This window comes from Dreissena polymorpha, chromosome 4, assembly GCF_020536995.1.
Source record: "Dreissena polymorpha isolate Duluth1 chromosome 4, UMN_Dpol_1.0, whole genome shotgun sequence".
NCBI classification, from domain to species: Eukaryota; Metazoa; Mollusca; class Bivalvia; order Myida; family Dreissenidae; genus Dreissena; species Dreissena polymorpha.
In genome coordinates this window covers 94,742,627-94,767,523 of record NC_068358.1, presented here as the reverse complement: position 1 = coordinate 94,767,523, position 24,897 = coordinate 94,742,627, and the positions used below count along the sequence as shown (strand labels likewise).

Below are 24,897 nucleotides of genomic sequence, written 5' to 3'. Positions count from 1 at the left end.
GAAGAATATATAGCTTGTACCGCGTTTAATAAATTACCTCGTATATTGTTCTTTCTTAAGACTTCAATTAATATACCCCTATTTACTGAGTCAAATGCCTTTTTGAAATCGATAAAAGCCAAGTATATTGGTCTTCGTTTTCTACTTAAATATTTAGTCACGATAGAGTATAAAACAAAAGCATTATCTGTTGTTGAATACCCAGCACGAAAGCCAGATTGTGCTTCAGATAGTTTAGACAAAGCAGCGGAATAAAATGTAAGCCTTTTTGTCAATGTGAGATATATATCTTGCTAAAAATATCTAGCAGAGCAATACCCCTATAATAATCTGGTGAATTAATGCTTCCTTTTTTATGGATAGGAATTAGTTTCGATTTTGACCAAGCCTCAGGAAATTCCTTATTAGTAAACAAGCGATCGAATAACTTACGTAGGTATGGTAAAAGTGCTGGCATTGCATATTTAAAATGCTGTGGAGTAAGATCACCAGCTGCAGCTTTCTTACAGTTTAAGCTTTTAACCCTTTCGGTGATTTCCTCGTCTGTTATAGGGGAATTTAATATCATTTCGTGAATGGGATTTATTTCATCTGTTTGATCATGATTTTGGTCAATGGTTTCTGTATTTTGTTCTTCGTTACTTTCATTAGCAAACAACTCCTGAAAATGATCATACCATTGTTTATGTGTTTTATTTGAGTTTACTTGTTTTTAAGTACTTGTTAGAGATTTAATTTGAGACCAGAACGACTTTGCGTTATCTACTGAGCCCTCTAGTTTAGCAATAAATTGTTTTTCATATGCACGTTTTTTATTTATACATGTTAGTTTGAAGTGTTTTTTGTCTGTGATATATTTATTCAAGTCCTCTACCTTTCTGCTAGTTCGAAAGGTTTTCAAGCTGTGGCTGGCAGTACGTTTCGCCACTTTACAGTTTTTATCAAACCAAGTTTTACCTATGTCACGTTTATGTCTACGATTTGTACATTTTAAAAAATCTGAGCAAGATAGAAGAACATTTTCAAAGGCATTTCAAACATCATGCACACTAACATGTGTGTCATCGATTAAGCTATCAAGCGCTGCAAACGACCCTGCTATAACTTTGTCACAAACATTTTCGCCATAGCTTTCGCCAGTGTTCCATTTATAATACGTATATGTTTCGTCAGCAGAGGATTATGGCTGCTTATGGTCTATAGCACTATTCGTTACCATTGAAATTGGCATGTGACAACTTTCAGGTATAGACAAAATATCAAAATCTGCTACAAGTTTCATCAAAATCTCTGATACTATAAAATAGTCTATAGTACTACAGCCATTTTGATTAATAAACGTAAAGTCTCCAACACCTGCATCCTTCCCACGTCTGCCATTTACAATCAAGCAAGCATACATTCTACAGAAAGCCAAAAGATTCTTTCCAAACCTATTGACTACGTTGTCACGCGAATTTCGTGTTAATGAAATTTCATTCTCAAATATATCTGTAAACTCATGTAGCTCTGGAACATTAACATAGTCAAATTCTTCATAGTCCATTTCGTGCCCAGTACGTAATTTAAGTCACCATTAAAACCCATTAAACCCAACCTTAACAAATCATTGTTTATGAGCGTTTCTTCTAACAATCGCTAATAATATTATATATGTTTCAAATTAAGAATGTGTTTGAGAAGAAATTACAAATTAAATATAATAGCATCTTTTTGTAGTGACTCGAGTGACTCGAGTGAAAATATTTATCCGTGTTCAATGATTTTATCTATAAAACAAAGAATGTTTTTTCATTTCTGTTTACGTACATATCATTTTTAACCATAAATCTTTCACGACGTTTTGACAAAAAATGTCCATGCATTTTATTGAGAATGCCATTAACCTTATTCCATCCCCATAAACTTGTTTTATATATAAAAAGAGAGAAAAAAACATATTGTAGCTGACCGTGTTATAATTGTTGTTAATGTGATTGCCATATATAAGTAAAGCTAAATCCGAAATGTAGCATTCACATGTCTTGTTTGGTAAGTTTACACGTAGACCGTGAACAATTACTCATATAAAACAAAATGAACTATTATCAGTGTTATTGAAAATTCATAAACACAAATGTATACCGTATCTTTAATTCGATATTTTCATTTTGGAGAACGCGGTTTCCATCAAGGTAGTTGGAAATGTGTGTGTTTAATCTGAAATAGAATATGATTTTCAGGTTTATTTATTTTGAAATGATGTCCTTTAAAATGGCCATTAATCTCTCCGAAATCAAATGAACGCTTAGAAATATTACTCACTCTTGTAAAATCCCCAAAATGTAACAAATATAGTAAATTGTTCACTGGGAAATGGTAAGTTTAATAACCTTTCTTAAATCAATGCGCTGAAGGCTCTGGAATTGTTCGCACTTTGAATATATTTAATTTTACAGTCACAGGCAATTAAATTCGACTTCTGAATCTCCAAAAATACAAACATCACTGTAATTTCACTCTAAAGTGGCAAGATTTTCACAAACATTAAAGCGCAAAATGACATTGATTTACAATTTCTGATACGTGTTCACAGGATTTAAACAAACTCCACTTGTGTTTAAAAAGACGAAGCTTAGTTCAATAAATATTGCTAAAGTCATACACAACTATATTGCAACTGAAAGTGATGGAATTTAAACAGACACGAATTTACACGACTGTGTTTAACCAGTGGGCAAACTTAAGTATTTTTAGGGTTAATTTAAAGCGAGATTATACGATTTTTTATACGTGTTAAATTGTAATATATTGATAAAATATGTAACAATAACACAAAATAGGCAAGACAAATGATACATTGAATACGAATTAAATTTCTAAACTAAATTTAGATTCACATCGTACATGCATCATTTACATGCTGGCGACTATACAGACATTTTAGATTTCATAATAGAATATCTTGCTTATTTCGCATTTACGACACATGTCATTCTTAACTTTTATTTTAATTTATACTGAAATATATGTTTAGTAAGTTTTTTAACAAATTTATTTAAATTAATAAATATTTGACAAAATCGTATAATCACGCTTAAAAAGAACTATGAAACTATATATTACACAATATTTATGTATTTATTTTACGAGTTTTCATAAAGGAACATGCATTCTTAACAAAGAAACAGGCCTAAATGCATACTGTTTATACCAATTAACTTGACAAATTAACGATCATCGAAACAGAATGAACATGGCGCCTACCTCTGCAGGTAGAACTATGTCAAATTGAATAAATGCGCTTCTTTGTTTAAGATGCGGGTACCTAATTCTCATTTGCGGACAATAATGTTAATATCATAACTGTAAGACATTTTATGTTTTTAGTGTGTTTTAACCTACAGCTACGTCACAATACAGATGTCGGCCTCCACGTTGTATTTGTAATACACAACATGGTGTCAGAAATTGACGAATTCCGCCCATACCACTGATTGGATCAAGAAACCAGTGGACAGATTTGACCATGGGATATTCTCATTTCTGGCTGTAACGTAGATATTTGTGCAGGACTTTAAATATACAAGTGTAAAAAAATATTTATTTTGTACGATGGCAGGAATTAATTTTGAACAGCCCATCTTAAATTGAGGCGCGCCAGATATGTATCAAGAGTTTCAAAGATTTAAGCAGCACGTAGAGTTCACGTTTAAAGGACCGCTTGCCTAAGCAGATCCCTAACACTAATTTGGTTGGTTTAGAATGTGGATCAACCAACAAGGCAGGGAATTGTACAAAACATTCCGCTTTGATTATAGCGATGCAGACAAACCTGAGAAAGTACTCTGTACAATTGAGGATTATGTAAGCCCAAGGAAAACAAAAAAAATTCTCGGTTTCGGGCCACTCAAAGGAGACAATCAGAAAGTAAGACATTCGACAATTTTGTCAAAGATCGTCGGCTTCTCATAATGGATTGTGAATATGACAAACTGAATGACATATTAGTTGATCTCATTATCAATCGGGTAAAGCATCCGAAGGTCCAAGAATGACTGCTAGACCAAGAAGAAAAGCGCACCATACATGAGGCTATAGACATAGGCCAAAAATATAAACTCTCACAAAGCCAATTAAAACTGATGAGGGGTCATGAGGTTCTGAGTGTGTTAGAAAAAGTAAGCGTCTGCATAACAAACTAGCATTCATAAGGATAAAAAAAAGGCAGAAAAAGGACAAAGAAACTGTAACGAAAGATGTACAGACAAAAATGACAAATGTAACAGGTGTTGCAAAAAACCATGAGATCGGGAAGTGCCCTGCATACGGGGCCACATGTCACTATTGTAAGAAGGAAAATCACTGGTTCAAAGTATGCACATTAAGACGCAACAATGTAAACAAGATAAAAAGCCAAGAATATGCATACAGCAGCACTGAGGAAGAAAGCAATGATGAAGAACTTTTCCACATACGCACGGCCTCCGAAATAGATGAGAGTGTGAACGCTGTCGATGACAAATGGCTTGTAAAACTAGACGTGTGTGACAGTAAGATTACACTCCGAATAGATACCGGAGCAAAGTTTAACATTTTGGTTGAAGCAGAATATGACAAAATCATGAACAATGTTCAACTGCATCGCTCATCAAAACCAATGAAATCATATACCAACCATCAAATCAAACCATTGGGATCCAATTTCGTTTCTGTCAAAAGTGGTGACAAAGTAATCAGCACACGCTTTGAGGTCGTCAACTTGTCACAAGAAAACATTCTTAGTGGAAACATGGCTGAAGAGCTTGGTCTAGTGCAGGAGATTAACAACATTGACGAGCAAATCAAAAAATATATTGGCTTGTGATTTTCCAGAACTCTTAAAAACAACTGATACACTACCCGGACACTACACGATCAAAGTGGATAAACGTGCTGAAGCTGTGATCCATGCCCCACGTAGGGTAGCAGCGTCCATAAAACCTCGTGTGATATAAAAACTGAGAAAAATGGAGGAACACATTACACCAGTGAAGGAACCAACAAAATGGGTCAGTTCTATGGAGGTGTCGCTGAAAAATGACAAGGTCAGATTGTGTATTGACCCCAAAGACATAAAAAAGCAACAAAAAAGGAACACGACCCGATAAGGAACATTGATGATGTAAAAGCAGGCATACCGGAGGCAAAAGTGTTTTCTATACTTGATGCAAACTCAGGGTTCTTGCAAATTAAACTAGACACCTCTTCATCATAATTATCAACCTTCAATTCCCTTCTAGGCTGGTATCGCTGGTTGAAATTACAATCGGCACCTGAAATGTATTAAAGAATCATGGATGAAATGCTTGATGGCATACATGGTGCTTTTGTAATGATAGACGATATTCTCATCGCAGGAAAGGATGTCGAAGACCACGACAAAACACTAAAACAGGTCATTGATCGTGCCACAGAGTACAATTTGAAATTGGACTATGACAAGTGCAAGATAAGGCAACCTAGTGTACCTTCCATGGGACATATATTGACGAAAACGGCTTACAAGCAGACTCGGCAAAGGTAAAGGCCATTGTAGAGATGCCAGTGCCTGAAAATTAGGAAGGTGTACGGAGACTTTTAGGTCTTGTGCAGTATTTTGCCAAATTTATTACAAAGCTGACTCAGGTGGATGCACCGCGTTGAGCCCTACTAAAATCAGTCACCTTTTGAATGGAACCATGAACAAGAACAAAGTCTGAAAAAACTCTGCAGCACTCCAACAGTATGATCATTTTACGACGTAAACAATAACATTGAGATAGCGTGTGATGCCAGCAAAGATGGCATTGGAGCGGTACTGCTTCATGAAGGCAGGGTTATTGCGAACGCTTCTCGAGCATTAACAGAGACAGAGAAAAGATACGCACAGCTTGAAAAAGAAATGCTCTCCATAGTGTACAGTGTCAGTAAATTCTTTTGCTACGTCTTTGGGAAAGAAGTCATTGTTTACAATTGCCACAAACCACTGGAGCAGATATTCATGAAACCACTTTTGTCGGCGACGATGAGACTTCAGAAGATGTTGATGAAGTTGCAGTGGTATGACCTGAAGATTCGGTACCGTAGGGGGGATGGAAATGAAAATATCTGATGCTATGTCTTGCGCATACTTACCAAACAGCGCAGAGCCAGAACACTTTCCAGATGGTGAAAATGATATCGGTATCGCCGTCAAGATACTCCGAAATTCAGAACTGCACAGATGCAGAACTTTGCACACTTGGTGAAGTAATCATGAGTGGAAGGCCTCAATACGAGAAAAGAAGCCCCAGTGGAAATACGTAAATACTGGGATTCTCGGGACCAACTTTTTGTCTCAGATGGTGTTATATACAAAGACATGAGGATAGTGATCTCACCTAGTCTCGGCAAAGACATGTTGAAATTAATCCACACTTCACACTTGGGAATAGTAAAGTTTAAACAGCGGGTTAGAGAAGCAATGTTCTGGCCTGGGATGAACTCGTACATTGAAATGATAGTAAAGGACTGTAGTAAATGTGCCGAACACCAAGACCAACAGAAAGCTGGACCGCTCAAGCCAGCTATGACCCCAGATATTCCATTAAAATGGTGGTTTGTGACTTATTTGAACTGCTGACAGTTGATTATTATTCGAAGTACATAGACGTGGTTGAACTTTAACATGAAACTACCACAGTTGTCGTTGAAGCGTTGAATGGCATATTTTCGTGCCATGGAATTCCGCGCACATTTCGTTTTGACACCGGTCCTCAGTTTAGTTCACAGGATTTTGAAAACTTATGCAAGAACTATGACATCCAGCACGTCACTTCCAGCCCTCACTTCCAATCTTCAAACGATGAGACTGAACGTGCTATCCAGACTGTAAAGAAACTGTGAAAAATAGCAAACGATATGAGACTAGCACTGCTTGATTACCGGACAACGACATTAGTAGAAATAAATGTGTCACCAGCTCAGCTACTAATGGGTAGACGGCCAAGAAACATCCTTCCAACATCGTGTTAGCTCCTGAAGCCTCGCACAAGAGACCCGAATCGTTCAAAGAACATTTGACTCACAGAAACAAGCACAGAAGAAACACTATGATCGAAGAAAGGGGGCGAAAGACTTAAACCCCTTCAGGAAGAAGCCAATGTGAGAATGTCTGGTGGAACCAAACACAGGAAGCCTGGTGCTGTGTTAGCTGCGACAAAACCACGCTCGTACATGGTGAAGTGTGGCAACCATATATACAGACGAAACAGGTAACATCTTAGGTTTGTTCCAGAGATGGCAAACGACGTCCCTGATCCGGACGATATTCCTGATTCCAACACATCTGATCAGGACTACAGCACTGGCAAGCCTGAGCCAGCAAGCAAACCTACAGCACCCAAGAAGAGCATTGAGGAGCAAACAACGTGCAACATGACACCATATGTTACTCGGTCGGGAAGATCAGTGATCAAACCTGACAAATTTGACTTGTAAAGTTGTAATCATTGTTTGGTTCACATAACATCATATAATGCGAGAACCATATAAGTGGTGTCGCATAGTCTTAAGGGGCATAATAATCCCCAGTGTGGCACTAGGAACACATAGCCCTTACCATTTTCCTAGTCAGTTTAATGTATAGTTTTTAGTTCACCTGTTTAACAAAATATTTAAAAAATAATTGGAGAGACAATTGTAATGCCGTGTTAAAGACTTTTTAGAACAATAGAGATATGCATAGGACATGAAAAAGTATTAAAATTATTTTAACATTTTAGGCCAGTTAAGTTAGAAAAAGAGGGAATATCATATTTTATGTATTTAGTGTGTTGTAACATACAGCTACGTCACAATAAAGATGTCAGCCTCCACGTTGTATTTGTAATACACAACAAAAACTAAAGATAAACTCTCTATTTTTAGAAAACAGTTTGAAATGTGTTTGGTCCATCGTAGGTCGTTGTATTTAACGTCACTGTTGGATGCCATTTTCTCGCCGTAGGAGGGTCCAACGTCAATTATAAAAACATTGCAGTACAGTTCAATAACTATTGAACAAGACGACGATTAGAATTTATGATATGTAGTATATCCGCATTTGTGCTGTAAACACACAATTGTTTCTGCAAGAAGTCCAAACATCTATATAACGCGATGAGAATATGACTGTCCAGATTAATCTCGACATAATGAAATAACATAATGAAATAATGGTTTATTGATCACTAAGTGATAGCAGTCTTTTATCGTTTTTCTCCCATGCATCTGATAAGGAAACGGCTATTATTAAGGCTGTAAATTTATAGCCTCAGCTGCTGTGCTAAGCACGTGTTTATGTGTTTGTCAGAGTTGATTTGAAGTTTCGGCTGCGTCTTCGCGACTGCACCTATTGCCTGATCTGCCGCTGTAACCTTGTAGGAGAGCTGTATTGCGCGATCATACCGCGTGATTATTATCTAGCATATAGTGAATTATCTTCAATATTCAAACATGCTATGTAAGTATACTATTCCGCGAACTCTTTATCAGCGCGGGTATAATGTAACACTATTTTTTCGCAAAGAAAGTACTATGCAGATAAAGTATTTTGACTTTTTCAGACCGATTTTTCGAAAACACTATTTACCTTAGTTATTCGCAAGAGAGCATTGAACAAAGACAATAGCATAACCGCATCCTATTTGTTTACCTTTCAGATTCCATATAAAATGATTCGTCGTGCCATTTGCAAAACATGTGCGTGCATTTTGCGAAAATAAAGGTTACTGTGTTTGATTTGACGCCGAATCTATTAAGAGGATATGGTATTCGTGTATAAGATAATTGTACAAAATATAACTTCCTTTATATCAGTATTATGAAACTCCAGATACTTAATCAGAAATGTATTAATACAGAGTATTAATTATTCGTTTTAACAGTATTGTTTATTTTTCACTTACTATATTGCATTTTATATAGGATATTTGTTAGCTTCGGTGGAATATCAATTTTAATTCACGAGTGATCATACAAAAATAATATTTTGCGCCACGAGTGAAATGTATTTTTTTAAGATCACGAGTGATTTAAAATCGATATATCACCGAATCCAACAAATTTTCTTTTTATTTAATGGTTTTTTTATCGTTTATTTTCATTATAAAAGTGTTTAAGTGGAGAATTTTGATGGAATCATGGCATAATTTCGTCAAAAAATGACGTCATTTCCCAGTAAAACAGTGAAAATTATCGATAATTTTCAATGTTATTTTTCACTGTTTAAAACAGTGAATTATCAGATTTAATTCACTGTATTTCAATATAAATCACCTGAAAGCATAAAATAAAATGAACGGTTTTAGTTCTTGGCTTTATTTTCAGTCAAATCTCCTCAAAGCACAGCAGCAACAATAATAATTTAATTGCAGATAGTTGTTTAAGTACAAAATAAAATTTATTATTTGTGAATAAGTCTGGTTCCAATTAGTTATACGGGTACATGGCGATAAAAATATTTAGCGAAGTTGTGATTTTTATGAAATTAAGTTTAACAATCTATTGTGTAACTACTTATCGACTTAATTACATATTGGTGTTAGATTTAATTTACAGTACGGAACATGCTTGCTAATGTGTTTATGTTGTAGTATTCAGAAACGAGTCCTTCGAAGTTGGGTTTTTAAAATATAACGACATAGAATGCCCGTATAATAAAAGGCATTTTATAAATTCGAGAAACTATGTTAAAATGTTTTTGTTATGTGTTTCTTTGGACGAGTTACCTATGAACTGATTTAAGGTAAAAATATTTTCATCTTAAATTAACTGTGCTTATTATGACATCGGATAATTTTCAAGTATTTAAGTATAAACTTTCACCGATTAAAATGGTAATTAGTATTTTACTTTTGTAGTAATCATTAGCTTGAATCAATTAATAAAAAACAATAGGGTACAATATCCAAAAATTCGTATTGCTTATATTCTATAAATAAAAAATACGGTATGGCAGGTTAAGTTTAGTGTTCTAGAAGTGATATGAAATTAAATATTTACACATTACTGCAATGATATCCGTCCCTATAAGATAATACTTAAAACCAGTTTGAACTAAATGGTATATATGACCAAATGTTAACAGTTATTATCTTAAGAATATAACGCCTTCTCATCCTGAATATCAGCATTTCCCCTCGGTAATCGTGCGTAATTTGTTCTACAATACAATAACATGTGTTCAAATATTAATACATCCTACGAAATACATGTACCATCTTGTAATGATTTTGAATATGAGATTTTCGCCAGAGAAGTACTCAATAGTTATACTCTCATAACGTTTAACATCATCAAATAAGATATAAATCTATTATTATCAAGAATTTAGAAAAGTATGTGTTAAACTGTTTTGCTTGAAAACGCAAACGATGGTACTTGAAGTTACACGCGCATTATTTATTTATTTTGTTAAATAAATGAATTTGAATAAATATGTAATACTATTGATGTATGCAATTATGTTCTGCATACAAATATAAAAGTAAAAATTTTATTTACAAAGATATGTACCTATTTTAGCTTTCTTTTGAACTCTATGTTCCCAATACAATTGAAGATATTAAGATGAAACAGATCTTCAGACAAAAATTGTGAGAATGTGTAGAGGGCAATACCTTTAAGTCTGTCATTTCATGTTTTGGAGGAATTGCTCTTTGTATTGTTCTTGGGCAGAACCAAATAACGAATTGCTATTTTAATTGAGCTGATCGCAACTAAAAATGACTAAAAATGGTCAAATAAAACGTCTTATAATGAAAGAAGACTTTGAGAGGAAGATGGCGGAACAAATATTTACTCTATCTCTTATACATGTGTTTATTGCCTTATAGACTGTATTTATTTTTCTTTTGTTTATCATAACTAATGATAACGTTTAGTATAACATTAATTGTATAATAGCATGTGTGTTATCCCCGTATTTATCTCATAGCTTGTGAAATTTGATAAAGAAAATGTTAATGCTTGATATTTTACATGTACTAGATAATCATTAGGATTGAAATTAATATAGCAAACATTTTGTTAATCATAACTAAGAATTACTTTTATTACAAAATGTATTGTTTTATAGCATGTGTGTAATCCCCGTATCTATCACATAGGTAGTGGAATAAGATAAAGAAAGTGTTAATGCTTGATACATTACATGGCCTAGGGTTGATACAAGGGACAACCCCACCTTGTATTCTGAACACAACTAACATTGATTTCCTTGATGTAAAAACACAAAATATTATATATAATCATTAGGATAAAAACTAATATAGCAAACATATAACAATTATATTATTCAAAAAAGCAATCTTGTTAAATTTTAATAAAAGTATGTTCTTACTTTTTCTGTTTTTGTTTAAACTGTGCTTTAAGTGTGGCTATTTCTTTTTGTGCATTTTGCTCTCGTTCAGCAACATCCGCATTTCTATTATAATAATGTTATGTTACATTATAAAATAATTTGAAATTTCGTCACTGATTTGCAAGTATTACAACTAAACATTGATTTAATGTAAGTGACAAGTAAACCCATTAAACAATTACTGAAACCATGTTAATTACACATGAATACATTTATAAACACCGATCGAAATTGTAATAAGAAGATACATTTATGAAAACAGTTTTAAAAATATGAATCCATTTAAATCTAACCTCCTATTGAGATCACTATTTTCTTGTTGCCTTTCATGTATTGTGCTCATAAGTTGGGATACTAGCGTTTCTGCATCATTGCATCTGTAAAAAAGGGGATTCATAAAGTTGAAATTACAATTGCAAACAAAACAATCAATAAAAGCTCATAATGTATTTGATGTATTAAATTCAAGCGGTTATACATCATTTCCGAAACGAAAACTAAATATTTGAACAGACTTTGATTTCATAACAAAGAAGGCGCATAATCGAACATTTTCTTGAACTAATTATGTCCAGTTTCTAGTGATACTAGATATTGTAGAAATAATGTATTAACAATTCATCTTACTTTATATAAAAACAATAGTTCAAGTGCATATACTAGTACTTATAAGTTATAACGGTCATTTCAACACTCATCTCATCAAACATGATAATTATTCTATTGTTATACATTTTCAAGCGCACGTGAACGTGATATATCAGTTTTATTTTATTTTAATAAATTATCAAGTGATGAACAGGCAACACGTTACGAAAGACAGACTACTAAACAGTTTCATTAGATCTTCTCTCCCAAATTCATCTTCTTATTCCTTCAATGTCTTTTGTTTCTTTTGATTTTGCTGCTGACGTTGACCCCAATGTGTTTTCTCTGATTTGTGAGACCCATCCTTAGCTGAAGCATGCCCTATTGCTTCGGATGATTGGCGACAGCCCATCTTTCGCAAATATAAAGAACATAACATTTAATTTGATAGAAAGAGAGACTTAACTGAAAGTGGGAATAATTGTTGTTGCAAGTGTCACAGGGTATAAATAAACATTAAGTTTATAATAAAAACACTAAGTGTTTTTTAGTGTAGAGTAGTTTTAGTAAGTTCTTATATTAAACATAAATAATAACATCAAGTGAACAATATTACTAAATAGCAATAAGAAATTGTTTCTAGAGTTATTTGATATGAACATATGCTAGATACATAATTGTGTTGAATGAATCGTTTTGTAAAGTAAATTGCGAAGACGAGTATGCACAGAATTGAATTAAAGAGTAGTATTTGATTTTTTGCATAAATATTTTATCAGTTTAATAACTAAGTGTTAAACGTGAAATTAATTATTGTTAAAAACTAAGTAATTGAACATGAATACGGAGAAAGAATTAAAGAGAGATAGAAGGGAGAAACATAAAGAACAGCACGGAAGGAAAACGAATTGTAAAGGCCACAAAACGGAAATAGGCGAACATTTTTAGGATAAAGACAAAGGTCCATATAGAAGCAGACGACCGTACGGACAAGATGCTTGCCATAGAGACAGTAACCCCCAACAACATTTAAACGGGCACCAGCTCTAATTAATGGTGTTAATGAGGGCTGTGCAGATGACACTATCCCCAAACAGAAACTAGTTGAAAACATTTTAGTAGAATGGCAAGTGATGTTATCCTATCTGCTATTACCATGAACGGCAATGAGACAACCGCGTTTATTGACAGCGGGTTACAGGTAAGTGTTGTAACTGAAATGTTTTACAACAAAATGACGCCAAACTCAGAATTGATGTCACTGAATAAATTTAATCTTGAATTTAAAGCAGCTGATGGCACTCACATTGCATATTCTTGATATATTGAAGCGATAATTGGAAGCAACAGTTTGGATATGAAAATATTGTTTGTTGCGTCGGTTTACGAGAGTCATGTTAGTGCTCATGTCATCATTGGAAAAATATTATCAGACATATTAAATGCATGCGCGGATGATAAATTTAGAGCGGCTTGAGTGCTTGCAACCAAAATCATCATCTTACATCCAAATGAAACCAGGACAGTAACGGAGCAATGACAAATTGACAGCCATGGGGCATAGCCAAGAGTTGTATCCATAAATACTCGTGGCAGAATTGCAAGGATACCTGTGAACGTGTGCAATATATCTGCAAGACCTGTTGAAATAAGAGCAAAACACGAACTTTGTGCATTACACGAAATTAAAGTTCTGAATGAAACTCCAATACTGCAACCAATGAGCGCAACAACCATATCGTCTGAAAATACTGCACCTAAAACAGAAAAAAAACAAATTATGAGAAAATGAAAAATGAATATGATGGTGATCTTTCATTGAACTGAACAGAACAAAAACAACAGGTTTATCAGTTGTTAAGAAAACGAATACAGTGTTTCCGAAACCAAAACTTGATATCGGACACACATCCGCAGTGACACATTCAATCAAACTTACCAATACATAACCATTTCAGGAACCTTATCGACGAGTACCCCCTCTCTCGTCAATGAAGTCCGAAAACATCTAAAAGAAATGTTAGAACTAGGAGCTATTCGAGAATCTCAAAGTCCATGGTCGTTGAATTGTGTAGTCGTCAGGAAAAAAGGATGGAAACCATACGATTCTGCAAGGACTTCAGAAAACTCAATGCAAACACTAAGATGCAATACCAACAGTTGAGTATACACTACATCTTGTAGCAGGATCACGTAGTATTTTTTTCGAAATTGGATTTGAAATCCGGATGCTGGCAAGTGGAGTTAGAGGAAATCGACAAGGAACCGTCTTCCATTCGGACTCAGAACGCTGTGTGGGAGAAATAAACCGTAGATATTGCCTCATTTATTTGGATGAAATAATCATTTTCTCAAAGAGACATCAATAAAATTATTTCAAGAATACACCAAGTGTTCTTTCGTTTGGCTAAATATTACTTGAAAATAAAACCATCGAAATGTGATTTTCTTTTCGGACAAAATCCACAAACCTCGATTACGTAGTATAAGCAGATGGCATAGAAGCAGATACCGTCAAAATAGAAGCAGTAAAAAATTTGTCCACTCTATTGTCTGTTAAACAAGAAGGCAAATATCTCGGCTTCGTTGGCTACTTTCGCAAATTTATACATGGGTTTTGTTCCGTTGCAAGACCATTAAATAACCTGCTGATATTCTTTCCGCCGACTTAACGGAACACGCAAAGAAACCACAAAACAAACAAACCAGTACGATTTCAATTCAATGGGGATCTAATCAGCAAACAGCTTTCGTGGAGTTGAAGAAACAGCTCACAAATCAACCTATTTTAGGCTATGTATATTATACGTCGCCGTTCACACTACAATCAGATGCCTCTTGAAAGGGATTGGGTCCTGTATTATATCAGCGCCAAAACGGACACAAAAAGGTCACAACTTATGCAAGCCGTTCTCTCAAAACAAGCGAAAAGAATTACCAGGCGTACACATTGGAATGTTTAGCGCTGAAATAGTCCATGACGAAAAAATTTCATGATTATCTCTACGTCGCGGAAGTTGAGGGTATCACGGACAATAACCAGTTGGACGCGACAGGACAACGATGGCTTGCTGCGTAAGCCAACAATAGGTTAACAACACGTTATCGGGCTGGTAAAAAACGATGACGCAGATGGCTTAAGCAGGGTAGTAGTACAATCGGAAACGATAGCTGATATCCCACTGCAGTTACAGAAGATATTAAACAAGCGCCTTACTGCTTCAGTACATCCGTACATGAAAGTGACGAACCTAAAGCTTGCGATCAAGTTCCGGATGATATCCTGCAGACATACTCATTGAGTTCTCACAATCGGAGAAAGTCTCAGCTTGCCGATCCAGTAATTCCCAAGGTTATGCATAATTTACAAACCGGCGCAAGACCGTGTATGGCCCATTGCTTAGAATAATGTACCGGTGTCTTTAAATATAACAGACATTGGCCCATTCTGGACTTTAAGGAGGAGGGTTTGTATCGAAGGACAAACATATGCGAGCAGGAGTATAGTCAATAAGTTTTTCCAGAAGCATTACGCGAGATAGTGTTTCGCAGCCTACATCATGACCTCGGCCACCAACGACATGATCTAACATTATATCATTATTTAAACAGATATTCGTTTGGCCAGCAATGGAAAGTTTTGTAAAAATTAAGATCAGTAACTGCGCCCGATGCACAAGAAGTAAAACTTCAGCTAAAATTAGTACTCTTGTACTCATTGCAATATCATCACCAATTGAACTAGTTTGCATATACTTTTTCAACTTTAAAAAGATCAAAAGGTAGATATGAGCATAATTTAGTAATCACCGATCAATTTTCACGTTTTGCGCAGGGTTTCCAGACAATAAGAGCAACACCGAAATTTTGGTTTGTGAAGTTGTTTGTACAATACGGCTTTCCGGAGCGTTTAAATAGAGATCAAGGTACACATTTTATGTCTTGCCTTAAGTGAATTGTTCACGTTAGCTGGCATTGAACAGTCTAGAACAACTCCATATCACCATATGGTTAAGAGGATCACGGAACGATTTAACCAGACACGTCTTCGCATGTTGCCTACACTCGAAGATGATAAGAAATCGGACTGGAAGTCGTATGTTGCATCGATGGTTTCATGCGTACAACAGTACAATTCATACCAGTACTGATTTTTCGCCCTACTACTTAAAGTTTGGTCGTCACCCAAGATTAGCGATCGACGCACTTATTGATTCACCATCAAACGACACTTGAACGGTGTACCTGAATGAATACACCCGCGAAATTCGCGACAGACTGGATACTGCGTATAGTCGTGCAAAAGACAACACATTTCAAAATGCAGAGAAAAGTAAGAGGGTATGTGATGCAAACGCTAGAGCCACTAAAATTGTACCAGGTGATTTGGGTTTAGTGAGAAATGTGGCACAACGCGGGAAGAAGAAAATTGCAGACAAATCGGAAGATGTGCCATATGTGGTAATCGACCAGCCGAACACTAAAATTCCCGTTTATGCCGTCAGGAAAAAACCAACCTTACTCTTAATTTATACGTTGTGTTCATGGAAACTTGTTTCTGCCGTTAAGAATAACAGAACAGCATCAACATTAAAAGCAAAAAGCTTCGATGTACGTTATACCACAACGACGGCCAGACTCACATGACAATTATGACGATGGAAGCGTACCCATACGCCGCTCGAACCGCAGCACATAAACTGGCATCCAACATATCAGTACCGAAGCCAGGCTTTACGATAATGAGACGGTTGAATATTTATAAAGATTGTTTGCTTGTATCCATATTTAAAATTTATGTAATGCTTGTCAACAATCAAAAGCATATATCGCAAATTAATAATAATAATGTTTCACTGTTTCAAATTATGGAAGGGAAAGTCCGCCAGTCCATTCATGTTGCAAAATGACAATTACATATTGCCAAATGACAATTACATATTGCTAAATGACAATTGTAGTTTACTTTGTGACAACTCCAATATATTAATATATGTGATTATATTACAATTGGGAATATCCACGATTGCATGCATGTTGCTAAATTACATTTGCATGTTGCTTTGATTTATTTATTACAAAATTACTGCGTCTTCCTGGCGTCTTTATGCATTTTGCTATCAGTTACTTTAATATTGCTTGCATACTTCGTTTTAATGTTTACTCGATGTATGTTAGTCATGTATTCTTGCGAGTAAAAGACAAATGAATCATTTCTGTTAAAATGTTCATGTGGCTATCTACTTGTTGCTGAACTTTTATCATTTCAATACTTAGTAATGCTAGAAAAGGCATATTGATTGTATGATCTACTAAGCGGAATGAATAAGCACAGGTCAGCAGCTCACAAGTAGTAAGCCGAATGACGAATGCATTAAGACTAATACATTTGTTATACTGATTTCATATAAGACGGGAAACCTGAGTTTTCTGTAGTGTTGGTAAAAGGTTAACATTAAGAACGGTGTTGTATTATATATCTTCCAGATAATTTATTCTACCGCGTCGTTTCGAACGTATTTTCCACTGCCCTTATTCAGGTTAAGTTATTGTACTTGTGTATTTGGTGAATTGCAAACGATTGATATATATCGAGCGTTGGGTTTTTATTTAGTATGTGATTAAGGTATATTTGAAGTTAGTGGACGTAATCTTGTTTTCATTTACCCTTCAAACGTACAGTCAAGATACCATTTACGGATGATAACAAATAGCGGATCACAGTCAACAGTTTTGGTGTGTTTTGCTGACATGTACATAAAACTTTGTAAACTTCCGTCTCTTTTCGAGAATGAGGTTAGACATTAAGCGCGGCCACATTTTATAACTATGGTGGAGACCCGGTAGAGACACCAGCACGAGATGAACCAGCTTAACTAGAGCTTCAAGCAGTTTAAAAAAACTCTTGAATAAATAATCTTCTGTTAATGATAATAGAGAATGCTATGTGCTTTATTACTAAGGATCTTTGCAACTTGGTATACAATATCGGAAGTGATATTTTATTGAGATTTAGAATAAAAAGACCAATCTTAATAAGAAATAGTCTGCTAGTTAGAACATACTGGACTGTTAATGCAGCAATTTATTGTTTGCTATTTGAGATTTTGACATGCATATTGCTAGATTTCAATGGGGTAGTTTTTAGTAAAAATTTATTGCTTTCAACTTTGTTGTTCTGACATTGAGACACAGGTCGTTGTTGTTGTTGTTTGCAGTGAAAGCCTAGGTTAAATAGACCTGCTTTTCTGTAAAATTGAGCAACGTTCTGGGAATAAATGGCTTTATGCATGTACACACATACTTCTCTGGGACGATACTTTCGGCCTAGACTAGACTAGATAGACTTTTCAAAAAGACTTTCTGTAAACTAAAAATCGCATAAAACCAGAAAGCGTCTCCTCCGATTAGCCTGTGCGGACCGTACAAGTTAATCGACGACGATACTTTCGGAGCATGCATTAAACCCCATTATCCCAGAGCGAGGGTCAATTTTATGTATTTTCTTTCAATATTCACATGGCCTTAATGTTAAGGCCATACTGATTCTAAATGTCTATGTGTTGTAAGCCAAATACCCAGATGCTTATGCTTCTTGACAGTATGCATACTTATTTAGAATCAGGAATAAGCAATAAATTATGCCCTACTTGTATAGGATGTGGATTAATGTATGGTACCAGTGGTAACCCACTTGAAAACCTATCAAAAGGAACAATAATCAAATCCCGGTCTAGGCAGTGATTTTTCCCGACACCGCTCCAGGGTTTTCCATCCAACTAGATCTAAACTGGTAAGTAACCCAGAAGTTAGCAATATGTATCTGTTCTTTACAACAAGCATCATAAATAGACAAGGGCCTTATCATAAAAAGAGGCTATCGCACCCGGATTCCCGTGTATCCGTTTCTGACTTCAGACTGTGCTACATAGCTGACTTTAATACTCGAAAAAAGGGGTTGGCAGTAAGCAGAGATAAAAAAGGTTGCCCCGCTCATCACGGAATTTGAACCAAAAACTTTCGTTTCCCGCGGCAGAGGCAATTTCCGTGGACCACCGTTCTACCCAAGTAATCGATCTAGCTGTATAGTGATAAGTTGATAACAGTCTTCCTCCATCACCAATGAGAGGATCGCAATATAACTGAACTACACGTAACAGCGATGTACACAATACAATTCCAACCAAATTAAAAGACTTGTAGACTTGTTACGACATACACATTTTAAGCTGTAAGCTGTTGAAACGTCAAAATATATCATAAAAAGTAGATCTTACATCGACATCATTTTTAACAAATAGATTTAAACAATAATAAGGTGTTGAGGGTGGGATTTAAATCATTTCCGTCAAAGCAATAGACACGATGTAGACGGGGACATTTTTTACTCGCTCAACGCCTAGGAGGATTCCGGATATACTAGTAGTCGATGTATCACGGTTGATACAGGAGGTCTGATTTTGCTGTTCATAGTGATCTCCCGCCAATAGTTATTTGGGCTAGAATGGGGGGGGTAATTGGCGGTGTATGCAGAAACGAACACTAATCAGAGACGCAATAGCAAGCAACTTAAGAAGTACTATAGATCCACAAAGATATTAACATCTAGTTAAATTCAGTAACAAAAGAGCATTAATACAAATATACATATGCCGAAACTTTAGCTGCAGTTGTCAATAACACACACGAAGTAAAGATATTGTTGAGGCCTAACTCTAAACATTGGTAGCGTAATAAAGTTAGGCAACACTGTGTCAATTAAACAACGACGATGAATCCGATTGATCAATTTTATTTGATACGGCTGAATGGAAATATCCACAATAAGCATAAGCATTTAAACAAGCTACAGTAGTTTTAAAGTAGTAAAGTGCGTTCAATTCTCCGAAATTAAAACCAACCCTAGCTTATGCGTCACAGTGATGACGTAGACACATTCAAAAACTGCAACACTATTCAATGTGCGTCTTCAAAAAATTTCTAAGATTTATGACTAAGTTTCGTTACAAAGTCGATGAAATAATAAAGATTCCGTGGAATGTGTGTTAACTAATAGATTAATGTTTATTTCCAATGTGTTTTAATTACTTGTTATTTTAAACTTGTTACGAAAACGGATTAAACATTTACATCATCTTGGATCATGCTGGCGTGATGCTGACTACCCAGCAAAAAAACTAAAAATGAATAGAAAATCAACAAAACGTTCGAAGTGTGGCCGAAAACTGGCCAAATGTGGCCGAAAACTGACCGCGGCCATAAATCGGCCACCGGCAAAAAAACGGCCTCAGACCGGCGCTAAATCGGCAAAAATACGGCCATAGATACAAAATGGCGAAATATCGAACGCTGTCTTCAACCCATATTTTCACGACATTGAAAATTCGCTTAATACATTAATTACCTAAGTGTAATGACTGGATAATACACTTAATACACCAATAACATACACATATGTGCTAAATGATATTGCAAGTTCGATGCACGGATATTGATATCAGACTAGACTACTGATTGACTCAGAGTTAAAATAAATGTAAACAGAAGGGAGACAATTCTCGCTTATGAAATAAATAGTTGAGAATGGAAACGGATTAAAGTATTGCTGTGCATATTTTTAGAGAAACTTGGACCAAGATGACAAGCAACAATGCCTTATGTGTGCTTGTAAGTTATTGCCTGTTAGTTTTCTTGTTCCAATACAACAATGAAAAATCATCAAACCGTCACAGTGGCAGAGGTACGGTACTTCAATAAAGAGAAGCTATATGAAGTGATTATAAACTTATCAATATGGGACAAAGAAGGTGAACTGTTTGCACAGCAAATGTAACAAGGCAAAATGCAATTGCCATGTATCAGAAAGCATATGCCAGTTGTTAAAATAAAAATGTCATTTATGAACATGCATGTTCAGAATTAAAATAAGAATGTCATTTAACAGCATGCATGTACTGGCGGATATTCCCTTCCATATCAAACTGTGAAAGAAAACAGATAATAATATCGACATTTTTTACAGTTGAACAGTGAAATGACGTCGTTTATGACAATATGACGTTTTTATTCGAGAAAATCTCGAGTTAGACCCTTTTTAACGTTTTAAAACACTGGAATGCATACTATGGCATGACAATGTATTGGTTTAGCTATATTATCAATATACCCAACCGTGACTTTTCCATGAACGAAATTTCGCACGTATTAAAGAATTAGTTACCACGCATCGCTATCGTTTACATTATGTTGTAACAATAAAACGATGGATCAATTGTCATACACTGAAACGAAGTTTAAATAAGACGATTCATTGCGTTAGCAATTAGATCGGGAAATATTACCAACCCAATTATGTTTAACAGAATTGTAGGCGAATTAGATTGTTAATGTTGTGACTCAATAAAAAGTTTGTTAAATAGATTTACTGATGTTATTCGTTATGTTGCTGATCCTTTATTTTCGAAAGAACATTTAATAACTAATACATCAATATTTGAACAGTGTAGCGCTGTTAAGAAACCCGATAGGATTGATGTGGAATGTAAAATAGCACATGGTCAATTTTAATTGTAATACGTAAGAAGACAATATACATAAAGTGTTGCAATGTGAAATGAGTACAAACGAATTATCTAAAAAAGAAAAAAAAATTGTTTGAGGAATAAGGCCAAGGAGATTGAACGTTTAAAAAAATCGTCAACCTAATTAAGTTTGGAAATTTTGAATTTGAAATCAAATAACCAAACTAAAAACTCAAATATCCCTTTTTAAGACTTTCAAACAATTTTCTCTGATATAAGCCATGGTTTTTTTGATAGTTTTAATGATGAGGCTGAACAATTTTGCAGTACTCATAATTTCAATTTGCCGAATTTGCGTTTCCCCGACCTAGATCAGCCTTTTACCGTCGAAGAGATTACAGTGTCTATAAAACAACTGCAACGCAACAACGCACGAATAAATAATTGAATGTATTGATATTTTAGCATTGAATATATGTGATGTTTGTTTAATGCTGTGTTGAATTCTGGGCATTTTCCCAATAAATGAAAGAAGATATATAATTATAATACATTTACGTAAACAGGCAATAAATCGGGTGTGAACAATAATACAGGGATTACTCTATTTAATTGTTTATCTAAGCCATTTACTTTAATTGTTAACAAAATATAAGAACAAATGTGTACTAACTTTAATATAATTTCGGATGCCCAAAATGGATTCAAAAAAGGGCGCTCAACAATTGACGCTATATACATCCTCATGTCCTTGGTTTAAAAATACACATAAAAAAAGACGTTAAATTACATCCGTTGATATGATGACATGTTTTGATACTGGAAATCGAAATGCATAATTGCTGAATATATACAACGCAGGCATAGAAAGTAAAATTGCTGAGAAATATAAAAATATGTATCCAAATGTTAATTGATGTGTAAGGCATTGTTCATCATACTCGGAATATTTAAACTATGCTGTAGGTTTACGGCGAGGTTAATGTACGTCCACTTTGTTGATTTCCCTATTGGTAGGGGACTAAGAATTGTGTTTTACAGAATGACGCCACTTCCGGTGTAAGTATTGATGACATTGTATTGATATGTTGCTATTCCTAGAACATATGATAAGGCCATAATTGGTAAATCGCTTGGGAAAGCGCAGAAGCACGTATTTTATCAAATTACTGTGAATGCTGGGGATTAAAGGTAAGTACTGATACAACTAAAATAGTGGCGTTCAGAAAACGGGGTAGATTATTTCCTTCTGAAACATGAACATTTGAAGGTTATTAAATAGAAGTAGTAAGCGATTGTAATTATTCGGGGATCATTTTTAATTATACTGAAAAGTGTCATTTAAATCAAGAATATTTATGTGGATAAACATTAAAAGCTATTAATAAATCTCTTTTACAAATGTAAAGAGTTTGACTTGAAACCAAAACCACTATGTCAACTATTTGGTGCTTCTGTTGGATCGAACTGAATTACGCATGTGAGATATTGGGTAAGACAAAGTGAATGTAATTAGAAAGGGTACACTTAAAGTTCTATAAACGAGTGTTAAACGTTAAGCAAACGATATGTTATGCCTTATTGTTCAGCACGTTCGGAAGGTTACACTATTTATTCATAGATCTATAAAGATGGTTAAATATTGTTTAATATTTATTCAAACTGGTAACATGATTTTGAATTCAATTTATATAAGAGCAAAAAATGATTGCGAAAAAGGTCTTTCCACTTGGGTATCTAATACAAAAAAATGTAAGACACCTACGGTTTGTCATACGTGTTAAATAATCTAAGCTTTGTCGATGTGGAAATATTTATATCACATTTCAAAACGGTTGTAATTGATACATATAAACAAGAGAAGTTTCGATCCGTTGCAAATAGCTCTATTTTAGATATGTAACATGTGTTTAAGTCTACGTTTGTTTGCAAAAAGTATTCAGTTGTATTACATGTACCTAAATCCCCAAGACACTACATCAAAAAGCTTCGAACTTCAATCTGCCAGAGTTCAAGCTTAAAGATATACTGGTCAAAAAATACCACGAAACGAATGTAATTCCCTTTGTTGTAACGAATTAAATGTCGAAGATAAGTTTCAGTTTGTTTGCAATGTCCGTTATACGCTTATATTAGAATAAACTATCTAAAGAAATTTTCTAAGATTAGACCTGCTGTTGATAAATTCCAACAATTGCTGAACACATCGAATACATTTGAATTTATGAAGTAATCAAAATTGGTAAAAGAAGCCCTGATTTTAAGAAATGATATTTCAAATGTTGTTACTTAAATCCAAATATTATTCCTCCATAATTATTTAATAATATAATAATATGATTAGTATTTAGTCTATCGCAACCGTATAAGATGCTGCTTATGTTTATTTTATTACTATGTTATCTCTTTTACATATTTTAATGTGAATTATCTAGTGTTTAAACATGCACACTGTGCAAGTCTGAATATATATTTGTCATCTCTTATCATAACATCATAAGATCATTATACGTACGTCAAATCAAACTTCGATTCTGGCATTTTGAATGTCTATTTCATAGGTAGCAAGCATATAGAAATGTTACCAATAATATATTATTGAAGTGAACATGATCACATCAAAGAAATTAAAAGTATCTCTAGAGCTGATTTTATTTCAAATTCAAGGTTGTTGAAATCGAAAGTAGGGAAATCGAAACCATGATTACTACGAGGATTGAAATGGAAAACAATGCATGCTCTAAGGTAAATACGAATAAACACTGAAACGTGTTCATACACGGGTACGTATAACATATTATTTATCATTATCAAAAACAAAACATATTTTAGCACTTGTTATTAAACGTTTACCTTATTTACACAAAACCAATGTAAAACTACAACTCCGTTTCCGACAAAGCCGAACACATGAAAACTGCTATCAATGTCGATTAATTGCTGTTGATAACCCGGTTAAGACCGCAGCGGTACCTTTTACCCATCGCAGTGTCTATTTTAACAGTCGATACGTCATATTTCAGTTTGAAGACGTGACAGCGGAAAAAGAAAATAACAGAATAAAGGCGGAATTTTTTAAAAGATGCTCTATATAATTATGTTTAAAGCGAGTTTTTTATATTAGCACATTGACATTACATAGAAAGTGACATTTGAAATAGCATACATATAATGTAAACATAACCTATTAGATGATGTTACTATTTAATAACGTTTTGCACTCAATTAATGCCATGGCATTTGGCTAAAAAGAATGGAACGCCTCGTCTGTCTCCTGTTGACTATTGATATATCGGATATTTCATTGAACTTATGTGGGTTAAAATCATATTATATGTGTTTATAATAGTATGCTGTGTGCTTGTCATTGTATGCTGTGTGTTTGTGATGATATGCTGTGTGGTT

At 34.6% G+C, this 24,897-nt stretch overlaps 1 protein-coding gene and 1 long non-coding RNA gene across 2 annotated transcripts; one reads left to right on the top strand and one right to left on the bottom strand.

Moving 5' to 3' along the window:
- The first annotated feature begins 4,252 nt into the window (after positions 1 to 4,252).
- Positions 4,253 to 4,846, top strand: LOC127878630 (uncharacterized). Its single transcript, XM_052425157.1, has one exon. The coding sequence runs from the start codon at positions 4,253 to 4,255 to the stop codon at positions 4,844 to 4,846; it is 594 nt and encodes a 197-aa protein (XP_052281117.1).
- A 6,826-nt stretch (positions 4,847 to 11,672) lies between these two features.
- LOC127880069 (uncharacterized) lies at positions 11,673 to 24,412 on the bottom strand. Its single transcript, XR_008049399.1, has 3 exons — positions 24,346 to 24,412; positions 12,217 to 12,383; positions 11,673 to 11,760 (listed from the first exon to the last, which is right to left on the bottom strand). It is a non-coding gene; the product is annotated as an uncharacterized LOC127880069 (long non-coding RNA).
- Between the last annotated feature and the right edge of the window lie 485 nt (positions 24,413 to 24,897).